The sequence below is a fragment of the Genypterus blacodes genome, unplaced genomic scaffold (assembly GCF_046128005.1).
Source record: "Genypterus blacodes isolate CSIRO-AG114 ecotype Tasmania unplaced genomic scaffold, CSIRO-AGI_Gbla_v1 ptg000045l_1, whole genome shotgun sequence".
Lineage (NCBI taxonomy): Eukaryota > Metazoa > Chordata > Actinopteri > Ophidiiformes > Ophidiidae > Genypterus > Genypterus blacodes.
The window spans coordinates 648,051-673,787 of record NW_027466858.1 but is presented as its reverse complement, the minus strand read 5'-3'; the positions used below and the strand labels follow the sequence as shown (position 1 = coordinate 673,787).

At 42.5% G+C, this 25,737-nt stretch overlaps 1 protein-coding gene across 1 annotated transcript; it reads left to right on the top strand.

Annotated features, from left to right (window-relative positions):
* Positions 1 to 3,993: 3,993 nt before the first annotated feature.
* On the top strand, positions 3,994 to 25,737 carry nr6a1a (nuclear receptor subfamily 6, group A, member 1a). Its single transcript, XM_076149568.1, has 9 exons — positions 3,994 to 4,134; positions 14,187 to 14,417; positions 15,024 to 15,079; positions 16,008 to 16,168; positions 16,891 to 17,121; positions 17,212 to 17,466; positions 20,631 to 20,752; positions 21,004 to 21,156; positions 21,343 to 25,737. The coding sequence occupies exons 1-9, from the start codon at positions 4,119 to 4,121 to the stop codon at positions 21,477 to 21,479; spliced, it is 1,362 nt and encodes a 453-aa protein (XP_076005683.1). The 5' UTR covers positions 3,994 to 4,118; the 3' UTR covers positions 21,480 to 25,737.

Here is a 25,737-nt window from a genome sequence, read left to right as displayed (position 1 = left end):
GGTTGGAAGATCTTGAAACACACATTAACTTTGCTCAGGAAATCTCTGTTGTAAAGGCGTACATTCTTTTAGATCAGATATCAAACATCTATTTAAAGGACAGTTAGAATCTAGAAAGTAGAGAGGTTTGATACGGTTTAAGGTTATTGCGAATCACATTTCATTCATCCTTACACCACAGCAACAGCGTGTTTTAACACTTACTGTAGCTCTTTGATAGCTATTAAACAGTAACATGATGGTACACACTTTGAGGGATCAAATTGTTTGTCTGTACATTTAGAGGAGAACAAGAGTAATGTGACCTATTTCTATTTTTTTAAGCCCTTTGTGTGAAGTGGAGGGGTTTGGCATATCTGACTGGGTGTTTGGGGGAGGGGAGCTCAAACAAAAGCAATGCCCTTTGTTACTCTAATGTTTAGGGAAATGCAGAAAACAACTCCAGAGGAAAGCTCATTCAGGGTGACATTGAATTAAATTAGCATTTCAGCTAACAACTTTGGGTAAAAGCACTCTGCTTGTGAGGTGGCAGCACAAGAAGCTGCCTAAAGCCGACTTCACGTTGAACAATTACATTTTCATCCAACATTTTACGGTGAACGACAATTTGTGTTTGCTCATTTGTATTTGCTTTCATTCAACATTGTTGTTTCAATTATAGATGTAATATGTACTGTAACAGCCTCCAGGTATACACAGAAGTATATTACACACATTAACACATTCAATTTTGTAAACACGTGTACCATAGATAAGTGAAAACAGAATAGAATGAAGTTTGAGAACAAGGCAAAGGTAATAACACATTCCAAATAGTCCAGCTTTAAAGAAATGCATAAGTACATGATTGAATGACCACAGAGGATCACTCATCATTTCTTTACATTCTATGCCTTGTAATCAGATTATTAAATTATTTGTTTAGTAGTCTTTTACCAAGAGCTATGGCGTTCATTCTGGCAGTCAACGTCACATATATGACATTATTTTTTAACCTAATAAATCAGGAACATTAACATAGTGGCTTATGTGTTGATTTACAGGCAAAAACTGAGACTGAAAACAAAACGGAAAAAAACAATAAAAACTTCACAACTTCACAGGACTTTTCCCCCTTGTTCGTGTTGGCAGTGAAGGTCTATTTCTGGGTAAGGGGTGCTTTCTACCATGCTTCAGACTTTATATTGGTTTCAGGTCCATGTGAGGGACAGTAACCATGCTCCTTCCTATCCTATAATAATATCTTTATTTATAACCATCATTTATACTAAAATCTGTAAAAACATTGATGAAAAACCCTGCAACTGGTGTGCACTGTGACATAGATCTAAGGCTGCACTCTTCTGTTTATTGAAGTTGCAGTTTTCCTCCTCTACTATTAACTTTATTTTCTTCTTTTTTTTAAAGGGATCAGTATTCAAGAAATCAATTAAATGCACTATAACCAGACAAATCCAGAGAGGCAAGTTAAGGAAAGTGTTATTGACATCGTTCACGTGTTGTTTAACAGAAGCTGTCAGAGTAAGTTAGCTGGATTATCATTCGCAAAAATGTCTGCTGTGTTGCACTCCACACATCCCGTCTCTTGTGGAGACGATTGGTCCCCAACCTTGGGTTGAGTCTCGCATAGCGTCTTGCGCCGCATGACAACTGATAAGCAGCGGAGCCACGGCACTACCCTGGCTCCAACTGACTTCAAGGTTAAAGGCAACAAGGTTGATTATGCTGTTCATCTTCGACACATGGGAGGAAGGTGCTGAGGTCAAGGGTGACATATGGTCGCCCCAACCCCCTTTCCTCCACGGCCCTGGTTTGATTTTCTATTAGTATTGACAGGCAAGGTTATGCCTCTAGGACTGAAAATATGTCAACAAAGCCATCTTTTGACATTGTTGGTGTGGAGGAGATGCTAAGGTTTCTCCTTAGAAAACAAAACACTTGTTCCATTGCATAACAATTTCATGGATGTCTGGAACATTTTCCTTCCTGTTGGACTGCATGTTCACGAAAAAACCTTTGATTAATGTTTCTTTTAACAAGTTTTGAGCGAGTTTACTCTCCACCAGTTGTCTTCGTGAACTGTCAAGCATATTGATGTGAATGTGCATGGAAGTCCGTATCCACTTACAACACCTCAGCCACGACCTTCCTAAGCCGTGCTTTTGACACGGTGACATATGGCGGCGGACTCTTATGGCATTAGTGTAAAGTAAACTGAGAGATGGCTGAGTCTGCCTTTGATGATCTCCACAGGTTACACGTGCCTTCATATTTCTATGCTTGCCAGTCTTTCCCGGTGTGACAGCCTTTCCAGTTTGCCTGAATTCTCCCTTGATGGATGATCTTGTCTCAGTCTTCTTGGTCTGATTGCATTCTTGTAGTTATCTCTCCATGTTCTCCAGGGCATTTGAATGTGAAAAGCTTCTTAAATGTGACAGTGTGGTCGGGTGGGTCATTAGCATTCACATTGGGGGTTGGGTCTAAGGGGAGTTGTGGATGTGGTGTAGGGGAGGGGGTTCCTGTATGTGAGAACAAGTGGCGTTAGTAGGGTGGAGCTGTGGAAAGAGCCTGTGGGCTGCAGGACTGGTAACTTGTAACTGGTTACTCCAGCGCAATGAGACATTAAGATCCGCTGGGGAGGAAGCTGTGTGTGAGACTGGCCAATAGATTTGATTGTGTGGTGCATTGGAGAAACACTGGATACCGCTCAATATGGCCCCCTAGCCAGACCGCTGGAGGGCATGAAGGAAGAGAACCCACTGGATGGTAAGGTTATCACTGTTGCTGTGAGGCAGTAAGATATTGACAAAATAATGTTAGCAGCCATGTCAGAAAGTCCCACATGTACTTCTACCTACAAGAGGAAATGCAGCGGAACTGGTTTGAGACAGACGTGCAGCCCATAATCAGACACAATTCCCTACCCACAGGTTTGAGGATGCACTAATTCATACGCAGCTTCACCTCATTTATTGATTATTTTGGATTCATCTTTCATAGTATTAAAGTGTAATGAATGTGTAGGTGATACATTCTGACACCCTGACAATTTTTGAAGTGACATTTCACTACTTTAAAGGATTACACATAAATTTGAAACGTCATGAGTGAACACTTGAAAACTTTTATTATACTGCGATTAAGGCATTACATTCATTTTTTTTAATGCCATTTATATTCCACAGTGTGATTGAAATATCCACAAACCTATTTACATTAACTCTGAGGAACAGATCTAGATTATCTAATCAAAATGTGATTTATTCAGGCACGTGTTCATTGGACCCCAGCATGCATTTCCTCATTTGGCAGACTTGCCTCATACTGCACAAGGCAACACATCATGTGTAGATGCAGTGTAGTGCTGTGGAATCCTATTGATTCTGTGCATGTGCAAGATCTTAATCACATTTTTTGCCTTTTTAATTGTAGCACAGACAAATACCATTAATACTAATAGTATTGAGTAAACCTCCTAACTGACCTGACATTAGCTTGTAACTCCCAGTAATGCAGTATGAAGATCAAGTATTGTGAAGTAACGCTACATTTCAACCTCAGGATATTTCCTATATGTCGACCTCTGCTTACATCTTAATGCTACAGAGTCTCTTTGGTGTTTGTTGTTAAGCAAGCGGTGAAACCTCAGCTTTAACACCCTTCCCTTTGCACTAAGTGGTTCAATTAGTTAATATCTTTGTGTTTTGTCAGCTTGAATGTGTGTTTATGCTTGGACGTGCACTTTGATCCTCCTCATTGCCAGAGACATGGTTGAGGGGAGGGGAGGCTAATTTGGGCAGGAGGAGGAGGAGGGGGAGTATTGTTGAACGGCAGCGAAAATTGGACTATCAGCCCCGCTCAGATAACCCCTAGCTGTCATTGGACCTCAAGCCAAGCTGTGACCCCGGGGCTTGAACTCTGCAGTCACGTGACCAGGCAGTAAAGTGACCAGTGGAATTGCCTGGCTCTGGCTGTGGTCAGAGAAGGACAGGCTGTTGAGGGAAGAGGTTGAGAGAAAGAGGAGGGAGAGAGAAAGAATGAGGCTTGCAGGCCCGGTGGCTTTTCTCTAGTGGAGTCCATGCTTGAATGGCATCCAGGCAGACTGGGAGAAGCATGAAATGGATACATGGGAAGGTAAGAGAGGCGAAGAGAAAACAATAGGCTGGAGTTGTTGCTTATACTGTAATGGCCTTTACATAAGCTCCTCCTGATTATGTGTAATTGTAAGAATAGAGTGTAGATCTACGAGAAAGTCCTAATTCTGTTGTTTATCAGTTTTCATTTGCTGCATCTTGTTGGATCGACATCCATTTACAATGAAAGGGCTTCTTTTTTCCTTTCTGTGTGTGTTGTTAACCTGTCACAAGCTGATTTACACCCGACCAATTCCTGCTCTGTGGTTCTTCAGAAGCAGCATATGAATGAAAGGCTTGTTTTTTTGGCTTGAATTTGAGTTCTTAGTGGGAAAACCCTCTTTATAGTTTTATGCAAATAACGTTTGATGATTTGATTGATTGGTTTGTCCTTGTGCTGAGAATTGTTAATGATTTTCTGGCTCTGGCTAATGAGCAGTGAGATATTCCAGCGTTTCCCAAACCTCCTTTGCGAGCACTGTGTAATGACTGCATGCTTTGTTGGGGTGTATGTTATGATGTAACTCTGCTCCGTGCTGTATTACACCACTTGCCTCCATACGTATCGATCTCTGGTATGTGGCTCGTCTTGCGTAGGGTTTTTTACACAGTCAGCACTGTTGATCTGTTGGCCAGTTATAGCCTGCCTGGATCATTACTAGCCCAACTATTTTCACTTGTGTTTGACTAGCATACTAAATTCCCGGGTAGTCGTACAAAGAACTATTTCTCAGACACATGACAGAAGTAGGGGACCGTTCCCTGAATGTCTCTTTTAGCTCACCTTCCTCTTGTGGCTTCATTTTTCTTGTTTCCTTGAATTGAAGTGCTGCAAAATGATCACATCCTTTTTGGGAATATTCACACTGCGTCCCTCTGAAGCAACATATTGTATTGCAGGAATTTCCACTGTGATCCTTCCTTCTTATTCTTAAGATCCGGTTCACACATGGCAAAGCAGCGATTAAACGTGTGGCTTGTATTCGCTCCACGCTGGTGCACGTCCTTTCATGAAAGCGTGTCTCGGTCTGTTTATTGATCGGTACAGTTCACCATTCAAGGCATTCAAATGATTTCTTAACAGCCAGCTGGCTAATCCTCAACGCGGAATCAGCTCAGAGATCTTCGGGGGAGTTTTATCCACACTGGAATAGATTTCTGAATGCTTGTCCTTTGTGACAGATTTCTTTAAAAAGGGGTGTTTTGAGCAGAGCATGTTGAGGAACAATGTTACTGTATCCGTCCCCTCCCCCACGTGTTAATCCCTAGTTAGCAGCCTTGTTAATGGTAGTGCTCCAGATGAGGCAGGGTTAACTCCAGTCCTTCATCATGTAAGGAATCTCTTTAACACCTTGTTGGATAATTCTAAAGACGTGTATTTCTCCAGGAATCACACATTATTTGATATTGGTCTATACTAAAGGAGAAACAAATGAACTCATGTGTTTGTGTCTCGGCTATGGATCTCCATTTGAATTGGGTAGAGAGAAGAAAAGCCAAAATGAAAGAGGGCGAGGTGAAGAGCAACAGAAGAGGGGAGAAAGAGAGGTTGTGCTTGTTTGTGAGGAGGATGCAGATGCTGGGGGACTGGAGCTCTGCGAGGATCAATAATAACAGTGGGGGAGGTTCATGGACTCCTGTGACTCTGTAAAGCTCTCTATAAATAGCCAATGACAGAGGCAGCGGCTCATTCCTGCCACACACACTCCTTTTCCTAATTTCACTGAAACATATCCACCCCCGCCTGTCCCGGTCTTGTCAAACGAACCGATCAAGTCCATCATGTTGCAGACCTTTGTTTCCAGCGGGTGTGTTATTTCAACTGCCGCACGCCCATCCCCCAACACACACACGCGCACACACACACACACACACACACACACACACACACGCACACACACACACACACACACACACACACACACAGGATTTAAGTTATCTGATGCTAAGTAAATGTAACTGTTTTTGTCTTCAGGCTTATTTTCATGGTGTGAAATAGCAGAGATCCTGAGTAAGAATGGGAGTTGCTGTTGACGCTGCAATCCTAGTTTCATTCATTAAGAGCACTTTCATAAGAGAATGTATCACAAAGCCTGGGTTGTAAAAACTCACCACATGCTTCTTATCAGCAGTCACTGACTTTTTAGGCATTGGACATTCAAAATAGGCCCAAGGACGCAATCAGTCTCTGCTTTCATGTTTCTGCACACTAAATGAAATTCAGAATATGATGTGTGCTGAGGAAGTGATATCCAGATAATAATCATAATAGAGGTAGAGAGCAGCCTGTGTGACAGAATCCAGGATGAAGCTCTGGTGAGGTTCTACTTCAGTATCGACTTTTCTTCGTCAAAGTACTGAATGGAGTAATTACAACTTCATTCTCGTAACATTTGCACTTCACTTTTGAAATAGTGTGATTTTATTCTTGTAGCATTTCCACTTTCTTCCCGACATGTCCCATTTTCTACATTTTTTCCAGCAGTGGCATTAATCCTTTATCATAATCATTTGACCTTTGACTTAAAAAATGTGATTCTTCCAATGCTGAAGTTCTCGTTTGAAACTAGCAGCGAGTATTTAAATGTCTTTCTTTTATACCACAAAAAACAGTGACAGAGACAGTGAAGCATTTTACTGCAGTCGTGGCTGTTTTCCACATTAACTAACAAAGTAGCCTCACATGTGGTTTGCATTAGCATAACATTAATATGTGCCCTGTCTTGGGTGTTATTACTCAATGCTAATGTTTTAGCCTCTAAGCCTCGGTGTATATTATCAGTTCAGCAATGTCAACAGGTCGCCATTGTCTTGTCGCTGAGCAAATCTGCATCTGCATGTATCTTTAAAGATTAGCATCACAGTGTGTCCTGCCAGGAATGTTGGCCGAGTCCCAGAGGCTCCTCAGATGCCTTTAACCTCTGTGGATGTGTTAAGTGTGTGTCCATGTACATGCCAGTCATAGTCGGGGGATGGTCCCTGTAGCCCCCAGGTAAAAAGAGATATGAAGCAAAGGGAACAGGAACGGGAGAAGCAGAGAAAAGGGAGAAACTCAGTTGGGGGGAAAAGTACAGCAGAATATTCCAATCCTCTCTTTCTCTCTATCTTACAACTATTATTAGCTGCTTCCAAAGGACACTGGCAACTCTCTCTGCCCCCCCCCTCCCCTCTCAGCTGGGCACAATTGAGATGAAAAGCTTAAGACAAGCCCCTAAAAGAAAACCCCTTCAGCAGCAGGCCCTGTTGCTCTGTCAGCCACTCAAAAGGCTGCTTTACACTATACATCAGCCTTTGTGTCAGCGCCGAGTGGACAATAGAGAGATTTGGCCGCGATACATCTCTGTCCTCAGCGTGACGCCGCTCAGAGAGAGACGCGGGTCAAAGAGATGCTACAATTAGGGAAACCCAGTTGACATCTCTGTGGATGTTCCAATATGAGAGTGTGAATAAGTCAAACCGCAGTGTGTGGGTTTGTGTGTGTGTGTGTGTGTGTATACATGGCAGCCCACTGCTTTCACTTTTCAGGAGTTCATGGTTTTGAAACTTATTGAAATTTGAAATCAGTTTCCAAGAGATAATTAATTTGCACTTTGTACTTATTCAGCTCTATTCTAGCGGACATTCATGGAGACATATGAAGAGAATTGGGAAACAAGAGTGTTGTTTGTCTCTGCATTGACGGACGTGGGCTTTAAATGCTTGACTTGCATTTCCTGGTTTGTGTTAAAGTTTGGAATGAAACCTAGCCTGACCCCGTGGAAACAATGCAGCCTTTAAAGGGCTTCTGGGGTGGGGGTGGGGGCGGTTGTTGAAGGGGTGAAACAGAGCAATGGGGGTGGGGCGGGGGTGGGTGGGATGGGAAGGGATGGTCAAACGAAATGCGAGAGAGGGTGGAGTTCAAGATGAAGCAATGGCCAGGCTGTCTTTAAAGGCCCGGGATCCAACCTGGAAATGGATAAGAAACAAAAGATTCTGACATCTGTACTGTACTTTTTGGTATCAAGAAAGTCAGATTATTTAATTTTGTCCTTAAATGCTGTGTGGGCAACCTGGTTCACACCTATTGATTTTGCCTTCCCACAATCACTACAAAGATGTCTAAATAAGTACAAACTCAGTCTCTTTCGTTACAAAACGGCTCGATTATGGAGTCAGATCCACCAAAACTTCTACCTGCAGTGTAAAGTATTCATACAAACAACCTGACAGAAGTGAGGGATTATAGTAATTATGGAGTTGTGAAACTGAGCTCTTTTGTACTTTATGCCAATTAACCAAGCAAGGCTTTGAAAACAAACTGATTGATTACTTGAGTTCATTACACAAGAAAAGGCTCTTTTAACAGACACAATTTCACAATTTCTTAGTATTGAAAGTAATCCAAGCCTTGTGAAATTAACATCAGGGACCAAATGTTTAGATTTTACCACATTTGTTTGAAAAGAAGCAGAACTGACCCAACACCCATCAGTTCTATTATTTGATTGCTCTATCTAGTTCTTAAAACATTGCAGAAAATATTTAATTCACCCACCAAAAGATTTTTTATAGATTTTGTATTTATAATCCAACATACACATACCTAGTAAAGCTGAGTGACATATTCTACAGTAGAGTAATGTGGTACAAAAAAGAGAAAACACTCGGTGGAAGTCATGAATATTTTACCATCATCTGGAGGGAGGTGGAGGAGGAGTCAGAGGAGGTGACACACTGAGATCAAGTATGTAGAGGTGTGAAACAGCCTGTTTATATGGTGGCCATGCACTTGAAAGACAGGGTGATAGATTTAGCAAATAAGCCCGAGTAAAAGTAACTAATACAATTGTGTTTTTTCCTCATTGAAGGAAGTCGGGCGTTTCACATAGGGTGGTCAGCCAAATATATGGTTTGGATGTGTGCTCTGACTCGGCACATGGGCTGAGTGAAGCAGACAAATGGTTGACTGATGAGGTGGGGCTTCATACTGTTATTTATTTGATCTTGGGGTTTTCTCTTTAGCCCTTTTCACACATAGGACATGGCTTAAAGCTGAGTTAACTCATCAGGCACCGCTGGCTGCTTGTAGTATTCAGACAAGCAAAAATGAGCTGGGTTAAATATTTGATATTCCAACATGAGAACGCTCCATTCGAAACATTAATAAGGACATTAAGAGAGCGGCAGAGATACCAATCACCACAAAACCTATAGGAGAAGGAGGTTTGAAATTCCTGAGCTTTGTGATTGGTTGGCTCGTGCTACGTGAGAGCTTCTTGCGTTAGAGGGGCGTAACGGAGCCGGATCATATTCTTCATTCATTCACACTTGACCCCTATTAAAAATGACCCCTGTTTGCCCATGTCTTATTCTGCATGTGTGAATGGGGTTTATGTCTTTACCCACAGCAAAAGAAGAGACATGCTCAGTGCCCTGCTCTTGTTGCATCTTTTGCTGCAAATGGTGAGGGGTTCTTACAGCTGAACTCATTTATTCTGCCCCTCAGGTCAGACTATACATCACCGTGTTCTTTATGTCACTTAAGTTCATTCAAAATCTTTTCAAAACATAATGGATAAACTTCACTCCAAGGCTTCGGTTACACTCACTCTCATTTCATGCTAACTTCTAGAATCGGATATTGAACATCTGATAAATATCTGATCTCATCAGGCCAGACTGAGAAGCAGTTACACTTTGACAGTTCAATAGAGCCTGCGCCATCAGATCTCATATCTGATCGCATTGTCCCGTGCAATATTTAAAACAAAGACAAAGGGAAACACCGTGTTGACGAGGTTGTGTCGTCGTATCTCAAATGTCCGAGATTACAGTCATGCTAAGTGTAACAGTATAGCAACAGTAAGTGTGACCATCTGAGTATAATGCTTTTGTATGTCAGTATGTATACATACAAAAAGTATATGTGAAATACATACACTCCTTTTTGATGTTTTTACCAGTTTTGTTTATTTATGTTAGTTATTGTGTATTCTCTTATTAGGACCATCATTCTACAACATTCAACAGTAGCAAGAAGAGGAATTAGACACAAATAAACACCAAACTGAGCACCTCAACACTCACCTCCTTAGGTCAGCATTCCATAACCTTCATTTCCTTCAACGAGAAAGCCCAAATGAAAATCTAAAGAAGATGGTACCGGATTTTAAACATAACAAATACTCCAGTAGTTCAGAAGTGGAGGGACTGCTGCACAAAATAGCGTCACTTGTGGACATAGTACTAAAACAAAATCTATTTGAGCCATTGATGCCATTACTCTTTCAGTGAACACTCTCTGGAGGAGGAAGCATAACTGATCAAGTAAAAAAAAAGGTTTGTCAAATCTGAGGCCAGAAAAATGTTGCCAACCACACAAAAGAGCTGCTGACTCAGCTTATCTGAGCCGGACAAGTGTATTGGGGCCATTATAGGCGCACAAGACAGCACCCTTAAGCAGCACCCGTGTCAGTAGATTCATCTCCTCTGCTCAGAATCAGAAGGTAAGTTGGTTTTTCAGAAGTGATTCAATTTAATGGTCCATTTAATCTGAATGCTGTAGCTGTAAAGCCATGGAACATGTGACTCATGTCCCTGTGAAGGTTCTCAGTTATCGAGCTCACTCTATCCAATGAAGCTTAATCTAAGGCAACTGGACTTGGTTGCCTTTGGATGAAACGTCTTCAAGCTTTCACAGCCAAATCCAGATTGACCTTCCTTGGATTCTAAAGGAGGCCGATTATTTTTGTGAATAAGTGTTCCCTTCTTTAACATGGGCATATGTTACCTAAGTGCTTAGTTTCCATTTAAAATTTAAAGATCAAACTTCAGATCTTTGTAGAGGTACATGAACACAGCACGGGGGTCGACGCAGAGTTGTCAAACGTTTCATTGTGCTGACATGCGGCACTGAGGAAGTACGTTGAGACACTTCACATAATCACGCTCTGGCTGTTGCAACAACATAGCAGCGGTTGCGATGCCGTGGCCCCGTCGCCTGTGCCTGAGCAACAGGGAAGTCCACTGCAATTGGCACTGCTGTGCAGACGGCTGGCTTTTCGATCATTTTCACAACCAGAGAGATTTTTCTAAAGTATCTGTACGAACGTGGACATAGCCTCACCCTTTTTGCTTGATTTGTTATTCTGTTGTATTTTTATATAATTGCACAACCACTTTAATCGCCTGATAAAATGGTTTAGTGCAGAGAGGCTATTTCTCTCTTAGGGCTGACTCATGGGAGTTCACTTAACCTCTGAGGCATATAGATAATCGCTACATAGTTCAATTCTAATCCAAGGCTGAGCTCACAGTGTGACTGCCATTGTCTCTGTACAGTAAGACTCTGAAGCAGTCCTCCAAAGGCAGCAAAGTTAAACCTTAAACCATTTAAATGTTAATCTGTCTTTGGGCTTTGGGAGTCTCCTTTTCACCATTCGTTATATGTGGCAGAGGTTTTATGCCATTTGGCCCCCGCTGCCTTCTAATTACATTTAGTGCAGGAAGCCTACTGTCAACCTCTCCTAATAATTATCAGGCAGCTCCCAGTTTCTGCACAGACCTCCAAAGAGCTGCTCCTTGAAATGATCAACAGTACACATCCTTAAGATTAATCCTGTACTGTACTACACTATGTCCCACTTATTGGTCAAACTTTACACCTTTTAATCATTGAACACAAAAGAAAAACAACTCTAAATATCCTGATGTCCCTAAGTTCCTGAAAGACTTTTGGTACAGTTTGTTGTATTATGCAAGAATCTTACATTAATCAGATGTCCAGGTTAATCTCCAGGCTGTGAGGGCAGCATTTACCCTCCATGTAGCTTCAGACCTCTTATGCTTCATGTTCTCTCTGTGGCTAGACATTCACAAGCTCTGTAGGAAAGCAGAGCAATGGACCACACATGTAATGCAATGTACCCTTTCATGTGTGTGTAGAGATGCACATATGCCAGCATGTGTGAGAATACAAACACAACACCGGTGAAAGGTATTGTGTTTGTATTGTCTGTATAAATTAAATCCCACTATGTAGAGACACAAGCCAAACACCTTTCCCACAATTTCTGTGTGAAAGATGCGTAACTCTCAGTTGTGACTCAGGAGGAAGCAAGCGCTCACTACACAACAAGGGTTACATAAGGGTTGCTATGCAACAAAAAGTTTAAAAGGTACAAGGTACCAATTTGCTGAAGTCACAAATGGGAAAATGCGTTTCAAATAGAGTGACTGGAGAAGTTGATAGTTGCCAAAGGGGACAAAGAATCTGAAATAAAGCAGCTTCAAATGAGCCTTTTCTGAATGTGTGGAGACGTTCAGGGCCAGCACCCTTTCCCAATCTCTTTGGCCAGTTAATGACAGAAATGCATTGAGTGAATTCAGTGGTGAGTCATCAATCTTCTGCTACACTTCTTTGCTCTTTTAAATGAGTGCTGCTCCTGCATGCTGCAGCCATGCAGCGTGGACAGGACTGATATGGATCCTCTCTATTTGGGAGCTGGATCACTGAATATAGGGAAGTTGTCTTGTACTCAGGCTTTAAACAAATCCAGTGACCTGCACTCATTTCATTTTGTTCCACTGCACCATGCTTTCACATTAATCACTGCATGGCTTAACATAAAGATGATTTAAGGTCTGAATGTTCTTCAAACATGCAGTGTAGGCTACTATTGTGATGTCTGCTTGCTTGATATACTTGGCAGACAGGCACACACCATATGTTTGTTGTATTTACAGCTGGAAGTTGCTTTTACTTTGAATTCCACTTTAAAAGACCCACATTACACAAAAAAGTTGTCTTAAAAACCTGGAAAATGTGAAATGATAAAACTCTGGATCCTGCAGGACCCTTAGCTTGATTGCAGCAAAGAAGCGTCACAAGTCACTTAACTGTGTCGTCCATGAGGGAGCACCTGATCATGTCTCTCTCTATCCATAATCTGCTCCTTTAATGTTTGATCCCGGTCGTAAAGCTGGGTTACTGATCCTGCTGCAGCCAGGCTGTTCTCTGTAACCATGGAATCCAACCCATCTGCTCTGTGTGCCTGTTGGAGTGTGTGTGTATGTCTGTGTGTGTGTGTGTGTGTGTGAGAGAGAGAAAGATAGCAGCTAATAGCATGTTCAGACTTCTTTCCCAGCATGGTATGTGGGTTGGATCATGTGTATGATGTGACCTAGAGGTAGATGAGGGATTAAGAGAAGATTTGATTAGCTCAGGTTTGCTTCTGTATGAATGCAGAGGATCGCTTCATGATTAGTAAAGTAGCTTCACAAGGACGGTCCTCATTAAGCTCCATCTCTCTTTGATCCTCTGCCAACTCATTGTAGATCTACAATATACAGAAATGAGTCTGCAACTTTAACGCTTTGGTGCATTTTCTTGGCTGAAGTAATGAAGTCCTCGCTCTCTTTTGTTTTCTTCCCTCATGGTCAGCAGTTTAAAGGCCACATCATCATATCTATCTAACCTGCTATTTCTGATGTGCTTTACTCAGGACATCCTGTTCTACACTACTTCCTCACTATGAGCCCCTTCCCCTTCCAGAGCCCTTACATTTCTCCTCACAAGGGACAGCCTCCAGTCAAAGTGCCTCTAAAATGAGAACATGTGCGATTGATGCATCCTTGTTTTATTTATTCACATCAGCAACATTTGAAAAAGAAAAGTCACTAAATGATAGCATTGAATGACCAGATGCTTGACGGAGTAATAAGTCTCACAGGTGTGTGTACCAGGAGACCTCTTAACATGTCGGCTGTTCAGACAGAAAGGAGAGACGGTAAACAAATCACTTGTGTCGTTTTAGCTTTCGGTTTTCTCCCATCAGAGCTGCTGAATAAAACATACACAAGACATCTAAGCTCCACGTCCTGCTGCCTATTTCCCCTTTCAGTTCGTTTCCAAAAGAAGAATCATTTTGAATAAGCTGCTTCAGTCCCAACTACCTTGATCGCAATTGATAACATTCTTATTATGTAGATTAATTAAGTTTAGTGGTGAAATTTGACTGGAGAAGTGCGTGGAAATGATCCTAAATCCTTCCTTACTCATGTTCCCCTCTCTAGATGATCCAGCTGACCAGCGTACTTGCCTTATCTGTGGAGACCGTGCCACAGGCCTGCACTATGGCATCATCTCCTGCGAGGGCTGCAAGGGCTTCTTCAAGCGCAGCATCTGCAACAAGCGCGTGTACCGCTGCAGCCGTGACAAGAACTGCGAGATGTCACGCAAGCAACGGAACCGCTGCCAGTACTGCCGCCTACTCAAGTGTCTGCAAATGGGGATGAATCGCAAAGGTAAGCTGGTCCTGCATCACGGGAACATCAGCTTGTGTTATTGTCAAAAACTGGACAAAAGCTGAATCGTGTCAATTGAAGGAATAAATCTATGGGTTCATCTACTTGTACAACACATTTAGTCTTAGATTACAGTTTGTGCTGGCAGGGTTGCTGGCTGTTGTAGTTGTACAGCTACTATAGGTCTATAGTGACCCCTACTGGATAAAAACATGAGCCCTCCTCTAGCCTGTTCTGCGTCATGTTATGTGATGTATTTTCTAAGCTTTTCCAAAAAAGTAGGCAAGACACGTTTGATATGTCAGTTCAGTTTACTTAATATGCTGACATAGTTAATAATTCTCTCCTTTTAAGCACTAAAAACATGTTCAGCTGCCAGTTAAAGCAGGAAACGGATAAGAAACTGGCTCTGCTTTGCTTTCCACCACTAGGGGGAGCTATGATTCTTCTGTAGCAGCGACCCCCTTCCTATTACTCCTGCTTTGTGTTTGTGTGATAAACCCCGCAGCAGGGCCATATGTGTGTAAATTAAGGTTGTTGTTGTTGTTTAAGGTTATTTTTGTAAGAATGTAGTTTTTTAACGTGCCATACTCTTTTGTCGTTAAGCAATCAGGGAAGATGGCATGCCAGGGGGAAGGAACAAAAGCATCGGGCCTGTACAGGTAAACAAACGCCTTCACAGTCAATACAATCTTCAGAGACATTATGTACGTGGCGCTCATCGACCCCGTCCCAGCCTGGTGTCATGCCGTGTGTATTGTTCTCCATAAACACCATACATACAGGGAAAGCTTTCAGTTAAATCACATTGAGTGTCATCTTGTAACGCTCGTGGTTTGGTGTAGGGATCTATGTCAAGCATATAATGAGAGTGAGCCCTGACCTTGTTATACCATCAGTATAATTATCTCCCCGCTGATTATTTCCCCTTTCAGTTCTAATAATTCACATAATTAATGCTCAGCTGAGAAGAAATGGTCAGAGAAATGTGCAGCATGAGGATAAGTACTTCTGAGCCGGCATTCACGACAGGGATGTGGTCAATTCATTCTCATTCCATTCAGCGGCCATCAAAGCCTTTTAATTCTAATTTATTTCTAAACTGAAAGAAAGACCTCTCTATCTGAATTGCCGTCCCTCTATACAGTACTTGCAGAATTGATAGAAATTAATGTTAATTGACCCCGGGCACAGACACAAGCCATGACATTTTCTAACATGCTAATACTTTTCAAAATAGCTTTTCTCTCTGCATCTTCTCTCTGCGAAGTTGCTACTATTTTAGTTGTATGTGTGTTCATCAGCCAATCAAATCCCCACACAAACAGTTTGCCTTCTTTCTTTGTCTCACTGACTGCTTCATTGTGTGTTCATGTCCTTGCTCCTCAGCATTTTAGTGAAAAGCAGCGCAGCTCCAGTCGGTGCTAATCAATGAACCAAAACACACAGTGCTCTTGGTCACGCTGTAATCTCACGACTGATATAAGCTGTTCGAAAGGACACCGGTAACTCTCTCTCTCTCTCTCTCTCTCTCTCTCTCTCTCCCCCCCCCCCCCCCCCCATCTCTCTCGCTGTCATTCTCCACATTAGATCACAGAGGAGGAGATAGAGCGGATTATGTCGGGGCAGGAGTTCAAGGAGGACGCCCCGGAGCACACCTGGGGGAACAACGGTGACAGTGACCACAGTTCTCCCAGCAACGGAGCTTCAGAGGGCAACCAGCCGTCGCCTGCATCCACTCTGTCATCCAAGTGAGTCGTGCCGCTCGTCGTGCCGCTCAGCCAGGCAGGCAGGCAGCACTGACCCCGGCCCCGGCCCCATCGCTCGGGTGGCCCTGACAGTCTTAACACGTCGTTCTTGTTTCATGCAGACTTTAGCGCAGGCATTCATCAGTGGGAAGAATGCCTTAATATGCTGCTCCTCAGACTTGGGGGTGATAGCAAACACAAAGAACCCAGCACAGCATCTACTGTTCTAGCTATGGCGACAAGAGAATAGTCTATCAGCACTCATCAAGGACAAATATTGTCTCGGTGCTGGTATTGTGGTATTTATTCTAGTCTAATTTTCCATAAACATTGGCTCTATCTCCACAGCCACGTAAACTGATAGCTGCTGAGAGGAATTGTGGCTTTATCAGTCTAAATCTGAGCAGAAATAAGCAACAATAACACAGTGCCTACGCAGCAGGGCCTAGGTATGCGTCAGGTACAAAATGAGCTATGAAGTTGTGTCTACATAAGTTTCATTTGGGTTTTAATGGAAAATAGCAGGAGTTCCATCTGCATTCCCTGGAGGTTGATTAGACATTTAGTTTGCCGTAGGGTCAGATGAGATCCATTTATATTTGAAATTTCAAGAAAGGTTCACTAGGCCTGTCTCATGTTTGTATAGCCCAGTTTTGCACAAAGAAGGCATTGAGTGTACTCAGTTCATCCGAAACCTCTGTAACCTCTGACCTCTGTGTGTCCAGTCGCTCTGTGGAGATGAACGGCTACACAGCAGCCCTCAGGGACCAGTACATCAACACCTCCATGTCCACACACTACCAGCTCCTGCCTCACCTGTTCAGCTATGCTGCCCAGTCCGGCCTGCTGGCCCCGCAGCCCCGCAGCCTCTACCCACAATCCCACCCACTAGTGCTGCAGCTAGTGGCTGCTGAGGACCTGGCTCCATTGGCCACCCCTATGCTCATAGAAGACGGGTGAGTCAACGTTGGCATAGATACCACATAAACAGACATTAGAGGGAAACTGGTGAGTCATTGCTGTCCTTTTTTCTTTGTGCCTCATAGGTACAAAGTGACCCAGGTGGAGCTGTTTGCTCTGCTGTGTCGCCTGGCAGATGAGCTGCTCTTCCGCCAGATCTCCTGGATCAAGAAGCTGCCATTCTTCTGCGAGCTCTCCATAGAGGACTACACCTGCCTGCTTAGCTCAACCTGGCAGGAGCTCATCCTGCTCTCCTGTCTCACCATCTACAGCGCCCAGATCTTCGGAGACCTGGCTGACGTCACAGCCAAATACACACCGTCTGATGAGGAGCTGCAAGGGTGAGTGTAGGGTAATGACTTTGTTAGGGAAAGGAGTTCAGATCGATCCATTTCTTTACAGTTAAAGTGATATACAGTAGATTCAGAATAACAAGGAAATCAGGACAGCAGCAAAGGAGACAAACGGAAGAAGAATGGTGGTTTGTGCTAGTGTGTGTGTGTACTGTGCTTTCCCTTTCACATTTGCCTACTAAATCAACATGTACTGAACACCTTGGTAACTAGGAAACCCGTGTTCACATGAACCCATCCATATGTTTGGAGGAGACGGTCCTGATACAATACAATAGAATGACAACAGGAAACAGCGGACAGTGTAGAAGTAGAAGTATCGTGCCCTTCATTTCCACTGCCTTAAAGTAGAAAGTCAACTTGAAAAGGTGGGTGTATGCTGTTAGTTAATGATGATTTACATCTTGATTATAAAGATGAAACTGAATTGGGTGGGAATGTTATGACTCACTGGTGTAAGCAGTAAAGAATGAGTCTCATAATAAACCTCAGGTGTTGGTAATAGCTCAGATAGCCTGACTCACATTACCTCCCTGCTATGGCGTCATTCATAATAATATATATTTGATATTAAGCACTAGACTGAGCATTTAAGGGCCTGACTGACTCAAGATTTATCTGACATATCAGGAATTAGCTTCTCCACTCAGCGCAGCAGCCTGCTTGTGCATCGGGCCAGATGTTCCATTTAGTGAGCTCCGTATCTCCTAAATGTTTTGATATTTCCCCTTATTGCGGCAGGGAAAGTATTGTTGTTGGATGGAGGCCAGTGAAGTGGTCCATGAATAGGAGAACTCCTCAGGACAGGGCTGTGGCTAGCACCATCTGGCATGGGAAAGGCATGGATGTCTCCTTCTAGGTACAAAAAGGGTGTGTGGGGGTTTGTTTCTGTATAAATCAAAGCAGAATTATCTGACCTCATGACACACATTCTCCTAATATACAACACTATTCTGCTCTTTCGCTCAATTTGACTAGTTAAGGGTTTTGAGGAGGATCTGATTTACAGTGGGAAGGTCACATTTTGCTGCACCGTCGGAGTAGAGTAGAATTCTGAGAGCTAGAACATCAGGGGGAAAGTTGATCAGGATCAGGAGTATTAAGATACTCGGATCTCCCTTAATGCTCCTAAAAGCTGTGTGACTTGGAAAACCTTTGAATTACTCTCAGCGGATACTTTCTGTCATATCTCCTCCCTCATGTTTCTCACTAAAGCAGAGAAACATAACATATTGACACGATTGTTTGATGTGCCGATCCATTTCTTCAGTGGGCAGTAAGCATTGTTATGAAATGACTAAGTTTGATGTTCAGGTATTTTTGTCTGTGCCGGACAGTTACAAGTGAATTGAGACAGAAAGATGAGGAGGAAGTTGGTGATGGGGGTGAAGGGAACATTTGACACGTTGACATTATTCGCTTAAGTCTCTGGCAGTCAGCATCGCATATAATTCTCTATTCTGATTCATGAGACCCGCTGTCATAAATCTGAAACGTTTACGGTGACAATTGTTCAGTACATCTAGATTTAGTGGGCAAAAACTGAGACATAACTTTGAATTTCTCCAGCCTCGTCCTCTGGGCAATGAGTGTCCCACAAGCATACCTCCACCAGGGAGGAGCGGCTTTTGTATCCACAGGAAGGGACTTTTTTTTTCTTTTTTTTTTGTCATTAAAAACTATTTATATTTTTCTCTGGTACACAATACATAATTGATTATTTTTAATTTTCTCATAGATGACTCTTTTAACTCTCGCATTGCTTCCTCGGAATACTTACTGTAAGCATTCTAATATCTGACCATGTGCCATTACAGTTGGATATGAAATTATCCACGCACCCATCCTCTCCTCTTTAAGTCATTAGTGCTGGCAGAGAAAAACATTCTGTGACATGATCTCTAACTCCGTTGATGACTTTCTTTCTTTTAATAAAAACGATTCTATCTCGTATTCACTACACTGGGAGTCGCTGAAAGCATTCCTTAGAGGTCAAATTATTTCCTATTCCTCTTAGTCCAATATAAAAAATGCAGAACCAAGCTGAAAAGACTCTCCGCTGCCATCACCTCCCTCCACCAACAGTGCGCATCTGATCCCTCCCCAGAACGTCATAAGAAGCGTCTTAATCATCAGACCGAGTTTGATCTCATCTCCACTAATAATGCCGAGCTTCTGCTACTTCAAACCCGAGCCACAAAACATGAACACGTTTAAAACACTTCATTCTTCCCTTTACTAGTCTGAATTTCCTACGGACACCACAGAGATGAATCGGTTCCTTGCTAATCTCAGAAACTCAAAAATCAAGGCCGACTCTGCGACAGCTCTGGATGTTTCACTTTCTCTTGAAGAGTTACACTCCTCAATAACAGCGATTCAATCTATTAAAACTGCAGGTCCTAATGGATTTCTTATACAATTCTTTAAGCAATTCCTTGTTAAACTGGCACCTTTACTCTGGTCGATGTTAAAGGAATCCCTAGAGACAGGTTCACTTCCTCCCACTCTAACTCAAGCTTCAATAGCGCTTCTCTTGAAATAAGACAAAGACCCCACCGCCTGTGGCTCATATAGACCTCTGTCTCTGTTAAACACAGACGTTACAGTTTTGGCCTACTATTACTTTGAAGAAACACATCGGCTTCATTAACTAACTGTTTTTCAACACTCACACCCTCTTAAACATTATTCAATCCACTCACACTGAAATTTCACCAGAGATTGTAATTTCCCTGGATGCTGAAAAAGCCTTCGTCAGGGCACAATAGGAATTCGTATTGGCGTCGGAACGAAATTCTTTAGCTGGGTGAGATTACTGTACTCATCACCACAGGTCAGGATTCTCCTTTATCCCCACTCTTTGCTTTGGCCATTGAGCCACTGTCCATTTCTTTACAGTCTCCCACTCTCTTTAAAGGCGTTGAAATCATCTTACTTATAGGAGGAGCTGTAGATTACGACACCTTAGCGTTCTAGAATGGTGGATGCCACATAGAAGAACAGTGGTTGTATTTAAGTTTAAGTTTTCGTGGTAAACTATTCCAGATCGGTAAGAAAGGAAACCTTACATTCATAGGTATATATTCAGTCACCTTAGACTTAAGCTTTTTTAGTAAACACTGCATCACATTTTCTCTGTGTTCCCCCAGGTTCAGTGAGGATGGGATGGAGGTGATGGAGCGCCTGATCTATCTGTTTCGCAAGTTCCACCAGTTGAAGGTCAGCAATGAGGAGTATGCCTGTATGAAAGCCATCAACTTCCTCAACCAAGGTAATAGCATTGCTTTCACTTTGTCTACACAAGTAGACACGAGAGACAGAGAGACAGAGAGACATGAGACATGAGAGAGAGAGAACGAGAGCGTTGACATAAGACAGCACTACTAACTATGGCACCACTAATGTCTACCGGACACAAACTTAAACCAAACATGATCAACTTCACAGCATTAGGATTTATAGCAAGGCTCTTATATTGGGTTGTATTGGATTAACGCTCTTGTACCATTCATCCATCCACAGATATCAGAGGTCTGACCAACGTCTCGCAGCTTGAACAGCTCAACAAGCGCTATTGGTATGTTTGTCAGGACTACACTGAGTATAAGTACCCTCACCAGCCCAAACGCTTCCCTGAGATCATGATGTGTCTACCAGAGATCCGATGCATTGCGGGTGAGTGACGCATGCTTAAAACAGACTGGTCAACAGGTAAATGAATAAATGTCAATGGAAAAAAAATTCAAATATTGAGACCTAGGAAATGTGATACACATGTGGACGAGCTGCATAAGGAGGGGATTTCAAATCTCGATCATAAGCGTAGCAAACTAAAACTCTTGGGGATGTGTTTGTTTTTAGGGAAGCTGGTTAATGTCCCGCTGGAGCAGCTCCCCCTCTTGTTCAAAGCAGTCTTGCACTCCTGCAAATCCAGCCTGACCAGCTACAGGACCGGCCCATCACCCTGTGTGACCACAGGACCCTCCTCTGGAAACTAGACCCTTGACCACCTGAGTTGAGGGCCTGGTCTCCCCTCCTGTGAATGTGACAAGCAACTAGTTGTTTTTTGTAACTTTTTTCTTTATATATTTATTACACGACAGAGCTGAATGTATGCTGATTTACACTGTGCACATGCTTCTGTACAAAACAAATGCTCGTAGATGCATTGGTCTTTGGAGTTTACAAGTGTGTATCCAGTTTGCTCAATGTGTCAGTGTTGCCATTGTTAGAGCTAGAGTTTAAAAGAGTTTATTTTATTCAGATGGGGGCGGATAGACACATGTTGACGAGTGTTTTAAGACTACCTCAGGAAGATGTTGTTGCTATTTTCAGGTACCTTTTCTTGCTGTTAAATGAAGAGTTGCCCAGTCTAAAACCAAATCCCTGTGGATGCTTTGGCACCTCACAATCAGCGACTGAATGTTGAAAGGAGCTGCGTAAATCAAAAGTGTTTTGTTACACTGAAGCTGCGAAAAAAGGAATAAGCAAGATATTTCCACTTTATCTGAATCTCAGACGTCGTGTTTCTGGGTGGTGGTCTGGTCAATGTAACATTCCACAAGTAAGGTGATAGTCGTTGGATCTATGGGATCATTATCCAAAAAGGAGCATACGGGTATTTTCTACAATCATGGGCTGGGGATGTAAGGCATTATTGCAGGGGAAGGGGAAGATAGCGAAGTTTGCTGTTAGTTTTATTGTTTTCGACCAAAGTGTTATGCAAAGTTTTCTTTCCAACACCCATTGATGGGTTGGGAGCTGATAGCTCAACAAAGTGATTTCTTATGAATGAAGGATCAGGATAAGAAATTAATCAATCTGTGTCAGAGGGGAGACCCTCTGCCGGCCAGATGAGTATGCTGCCGGATGTCATTCTAAATGCTGCTAAACAACCACACACACCAAGCGCATACGTACATAAGCGCAGACTCCCTGTGTGTTTGACCCTGGCTGTCGCCAGTAGGACAAACTCAGGACAAACCTCTCGTCTGCTATAACCCTAAAGTTTGGTTGTGTGAAGTGGTAAACCACAATCTGCTGTTTACAGTTTATTCCAAACAAAGCGGAGGTATGGAACACATCCCTCTTGTTGGGCTGGAGCGTGATGCGCCTACATCTCTCACTTTATTCAGCTCTGAGTTTGGCTCTCACTGGGAAACGGGAAGCATTTGTTGACTTTCTCCTGTGCCAGCAATGCACATAAGCACAGAAATACCAACAGTGAATTTCACTTTTGCCGGCTAATACAATTATCACTTTAACCTGTGTATCAGACCGACTATCCACGTTTCAGTCGTTCCAGGTTTGGTTTACAGAATTTAGGTGACTTCCGACTTGTGTACCCTCTGTGACAGATATGCACATTGTTTAAAAAGCCATAGAAAAATGGTCTTTATTTTTGAAGTATGAGATGATCATTTCAAACCACTGGAAGTGTCTTTTTCGATTCCGAGTTTTTAGCCGTTTGATATGAACGTTACACAAACATGATGAAATGCAGACAAAATGCAGTCCTTGCAACGACTCTCTTTTTTGCACACAACGGTGAGGTTAGGAGACCTTGACCCCAGACTTCGGCCACTGCCCACCCAGTGTGTTCCTCTCCCTCAGGTCCCTGCTGGCCTGAATCTAAACAGGGTAAAGTGAGTGTTATGTATTGCATTCAGGAGTTACTCAGCGATCATGCTGACGTACTTGTAGTATTAGTAGATGTAGGTTCTAGGACATCGTAGGTCCTTTGTAGAGAAGTGTTTTCTTTCCACTTTATTTCCCTCAAGGTCCCCCCACCCCTCATTCTGTGAAAGTGGATGTAGTGTGAAGGTGAGACGTGCAGGGTGGCTTTTTCTGTTGGCATTCAAGATGGACACGCGATGAGGAGAAGCAGTGGCATCCTCAGAATGTTGGCTCCTACAGATGCTGTGGCTCCTCTCCTTTTTACAGCCACCTCTCTGTACGCAGCCTTAACAAGGTGACCAGGCCCATGCAGCCTTCCTCTGCAGCCACAGCTTTCACCTCTTTTCATCTTTTGATTTTTATACATTTTCATGTATCTTGTAGTTATTGTGACTGTTTTTGGGTTTTTTTGTTTTTCATGTATTCATAGTTTTTATTTCTGGAGTGAAGAAAACCCCTATAATTTTCTTAACTTTTTTTGTTTTGACTAATTTGGATGTGATTTTAATAACTCATTCCTTTGTCCTGTGATTCCTAGGAAGTTTTTTTTTTTTATATTTTCATTTCTGAATAAGTATTATTGTGGTAACGTCACGCCACATTTTATATGGATCTTTGAGGCTTTTTACAGCCTGTTATGCATCACCTGAAATCAAACAACAAAAACAAACTTTTATATTTTAGAGCCAGCTTTCATTCCAAACCTGGGAGAAACCTTTTTTTTTTTTTTCCCTTTTTTTATCCCACCGGAATTCCCAGAGCAGCTGCGATGGGATGGGTGCAGTAGAGTAATGTCTCTGTCCACAAGCTTTAATGTTCTGAAGAACAGACTCAGGATTGGTTGAAACTATATAATCTCAGGGAACGGTACTGTTAAGGGAACAAGAGTCCGGGTGATGTAATGTGCCGCGCTAAAGGAAAAATCCCCTTAGTAACAAACATAATTTCATAAACGACAGCAACAGAAAGGGCTTTTTTTTTTAGAGCTGTTATGTAACAATCAGAAATCAATCCCTCTGTGGTCTTGTCAGTGGACCAGAAGCTTCTGCAGCTCCATGATTCAGATTTACGCAGCAGAAGTAGATGAAGCGCGTTGAGGGGAGAGTCCCAACACAAAATAACTTTCTAAGACTTCAACAGAAAATAACTCCAGGAATGCACTGAACATCACAGACTGGATGAGGATCTGACGGGGGGATTTTTCCTTTAATGTCGGGGGCCTTTACCAGGAAACGATACGGCAAGGGTCCATGTTACTGGTCCACCTCAGCCACTACTACCTTGCTGCCGCTGACTTCCTTACTGTACCACACTCACCTTTTGATACGCACGCATTGAAAGTGTTCTTCTTATATACTAAAATTGTATTTCTTGCAGACAAGAGATATGTCATTTGCAATTTCTATACTGAAACTACCTCTTTTTGTTGTCATCCTGTTGCTTACTTTCAAAAAGGTGATTTTTCTTTTTGTCTTATTTATTGGTTTCATTGCACCAATGTTCTGTTATTTTGTGTCTGTTATTTTCACTATTTCACGTTTTTTTTCTCCCTTTTTTAATGCGTTAAACATGTTGCCTCATTTCCTCGCCACCTCAGTCTGCCTCTATCAGCAGGTTTCCCCTCCTCTCTGACCTCAAACTTGTGAAGTCTGTTCCACACCAAAGCTGATAATCTTTGGTTTCATGCTGTGATATTCCTCTCCCTCCCTCCCTCCCCTCCCTCCTGCCCCTCCTTCCTCCTCTTGTTCTTCTTTTCACATTAAAGTAGCGTCATGTTTTATTTCACTCCGCCCTGTTATCGGGAATTCAATACCAAAGATGAAAGAACGTCAATGACAGCGTCAACGTACTGATTAAGCGTTCACGTGATGCATTCTTCCTACAGTTAAACAGTGGTTTATTTTCCTGTGTTGACCTTTTTATGAATACATCTCGTTATCTTGTGAATGTGTATTTGCTGTGTACACTAGACTCACCACATGATGATATGCCAGTTCTTTTGTTCGTTGTGTTCCATTATTGTTGTTGGTACAGTGGGGCTTAAAGACTGGGATCTTATTTGACTCTTGTCAATGCTGCTTGTGATTGATTATCAATTGGAGACTGGTCAAACTGACATCTCCTCATGTTTACATGCTTTCCGCTCACTCATCTGTGACCCTGACAGTTTGTCACGCGACCATAGACAGACTGCTGCAGCGTTTTCACTCCAGTTTGTCCGATATGGCTTCGAGACGACTGATAGTGATACCATCTCATCTATGTGAGCCCTTAATTTGAAGTGGCCGCCGCAGCTCAGTCAAAGCCTCTTGGGTCACATTGTACAGGGAAGCAGGTGAGAGGAGTTTAGGTGAAGTAAAAGAGCAGAAAAATCACCTCATATCTCAGGGAAGAAACGGTTTTACAAAATGCCAACAAATCAATTAGACAACTGAAACGCCTGTTCGCCTACTGTGTTCTCTTCAGAAATCTCTTGTCTGCTCTTATTACTTTAACTACCTGTGAAGAATGTGATCCATTACGTGTTAAAAGCATGTTTAGAATGTGTTAGGACTTTAAACCAAATAAATGTGAACGTTA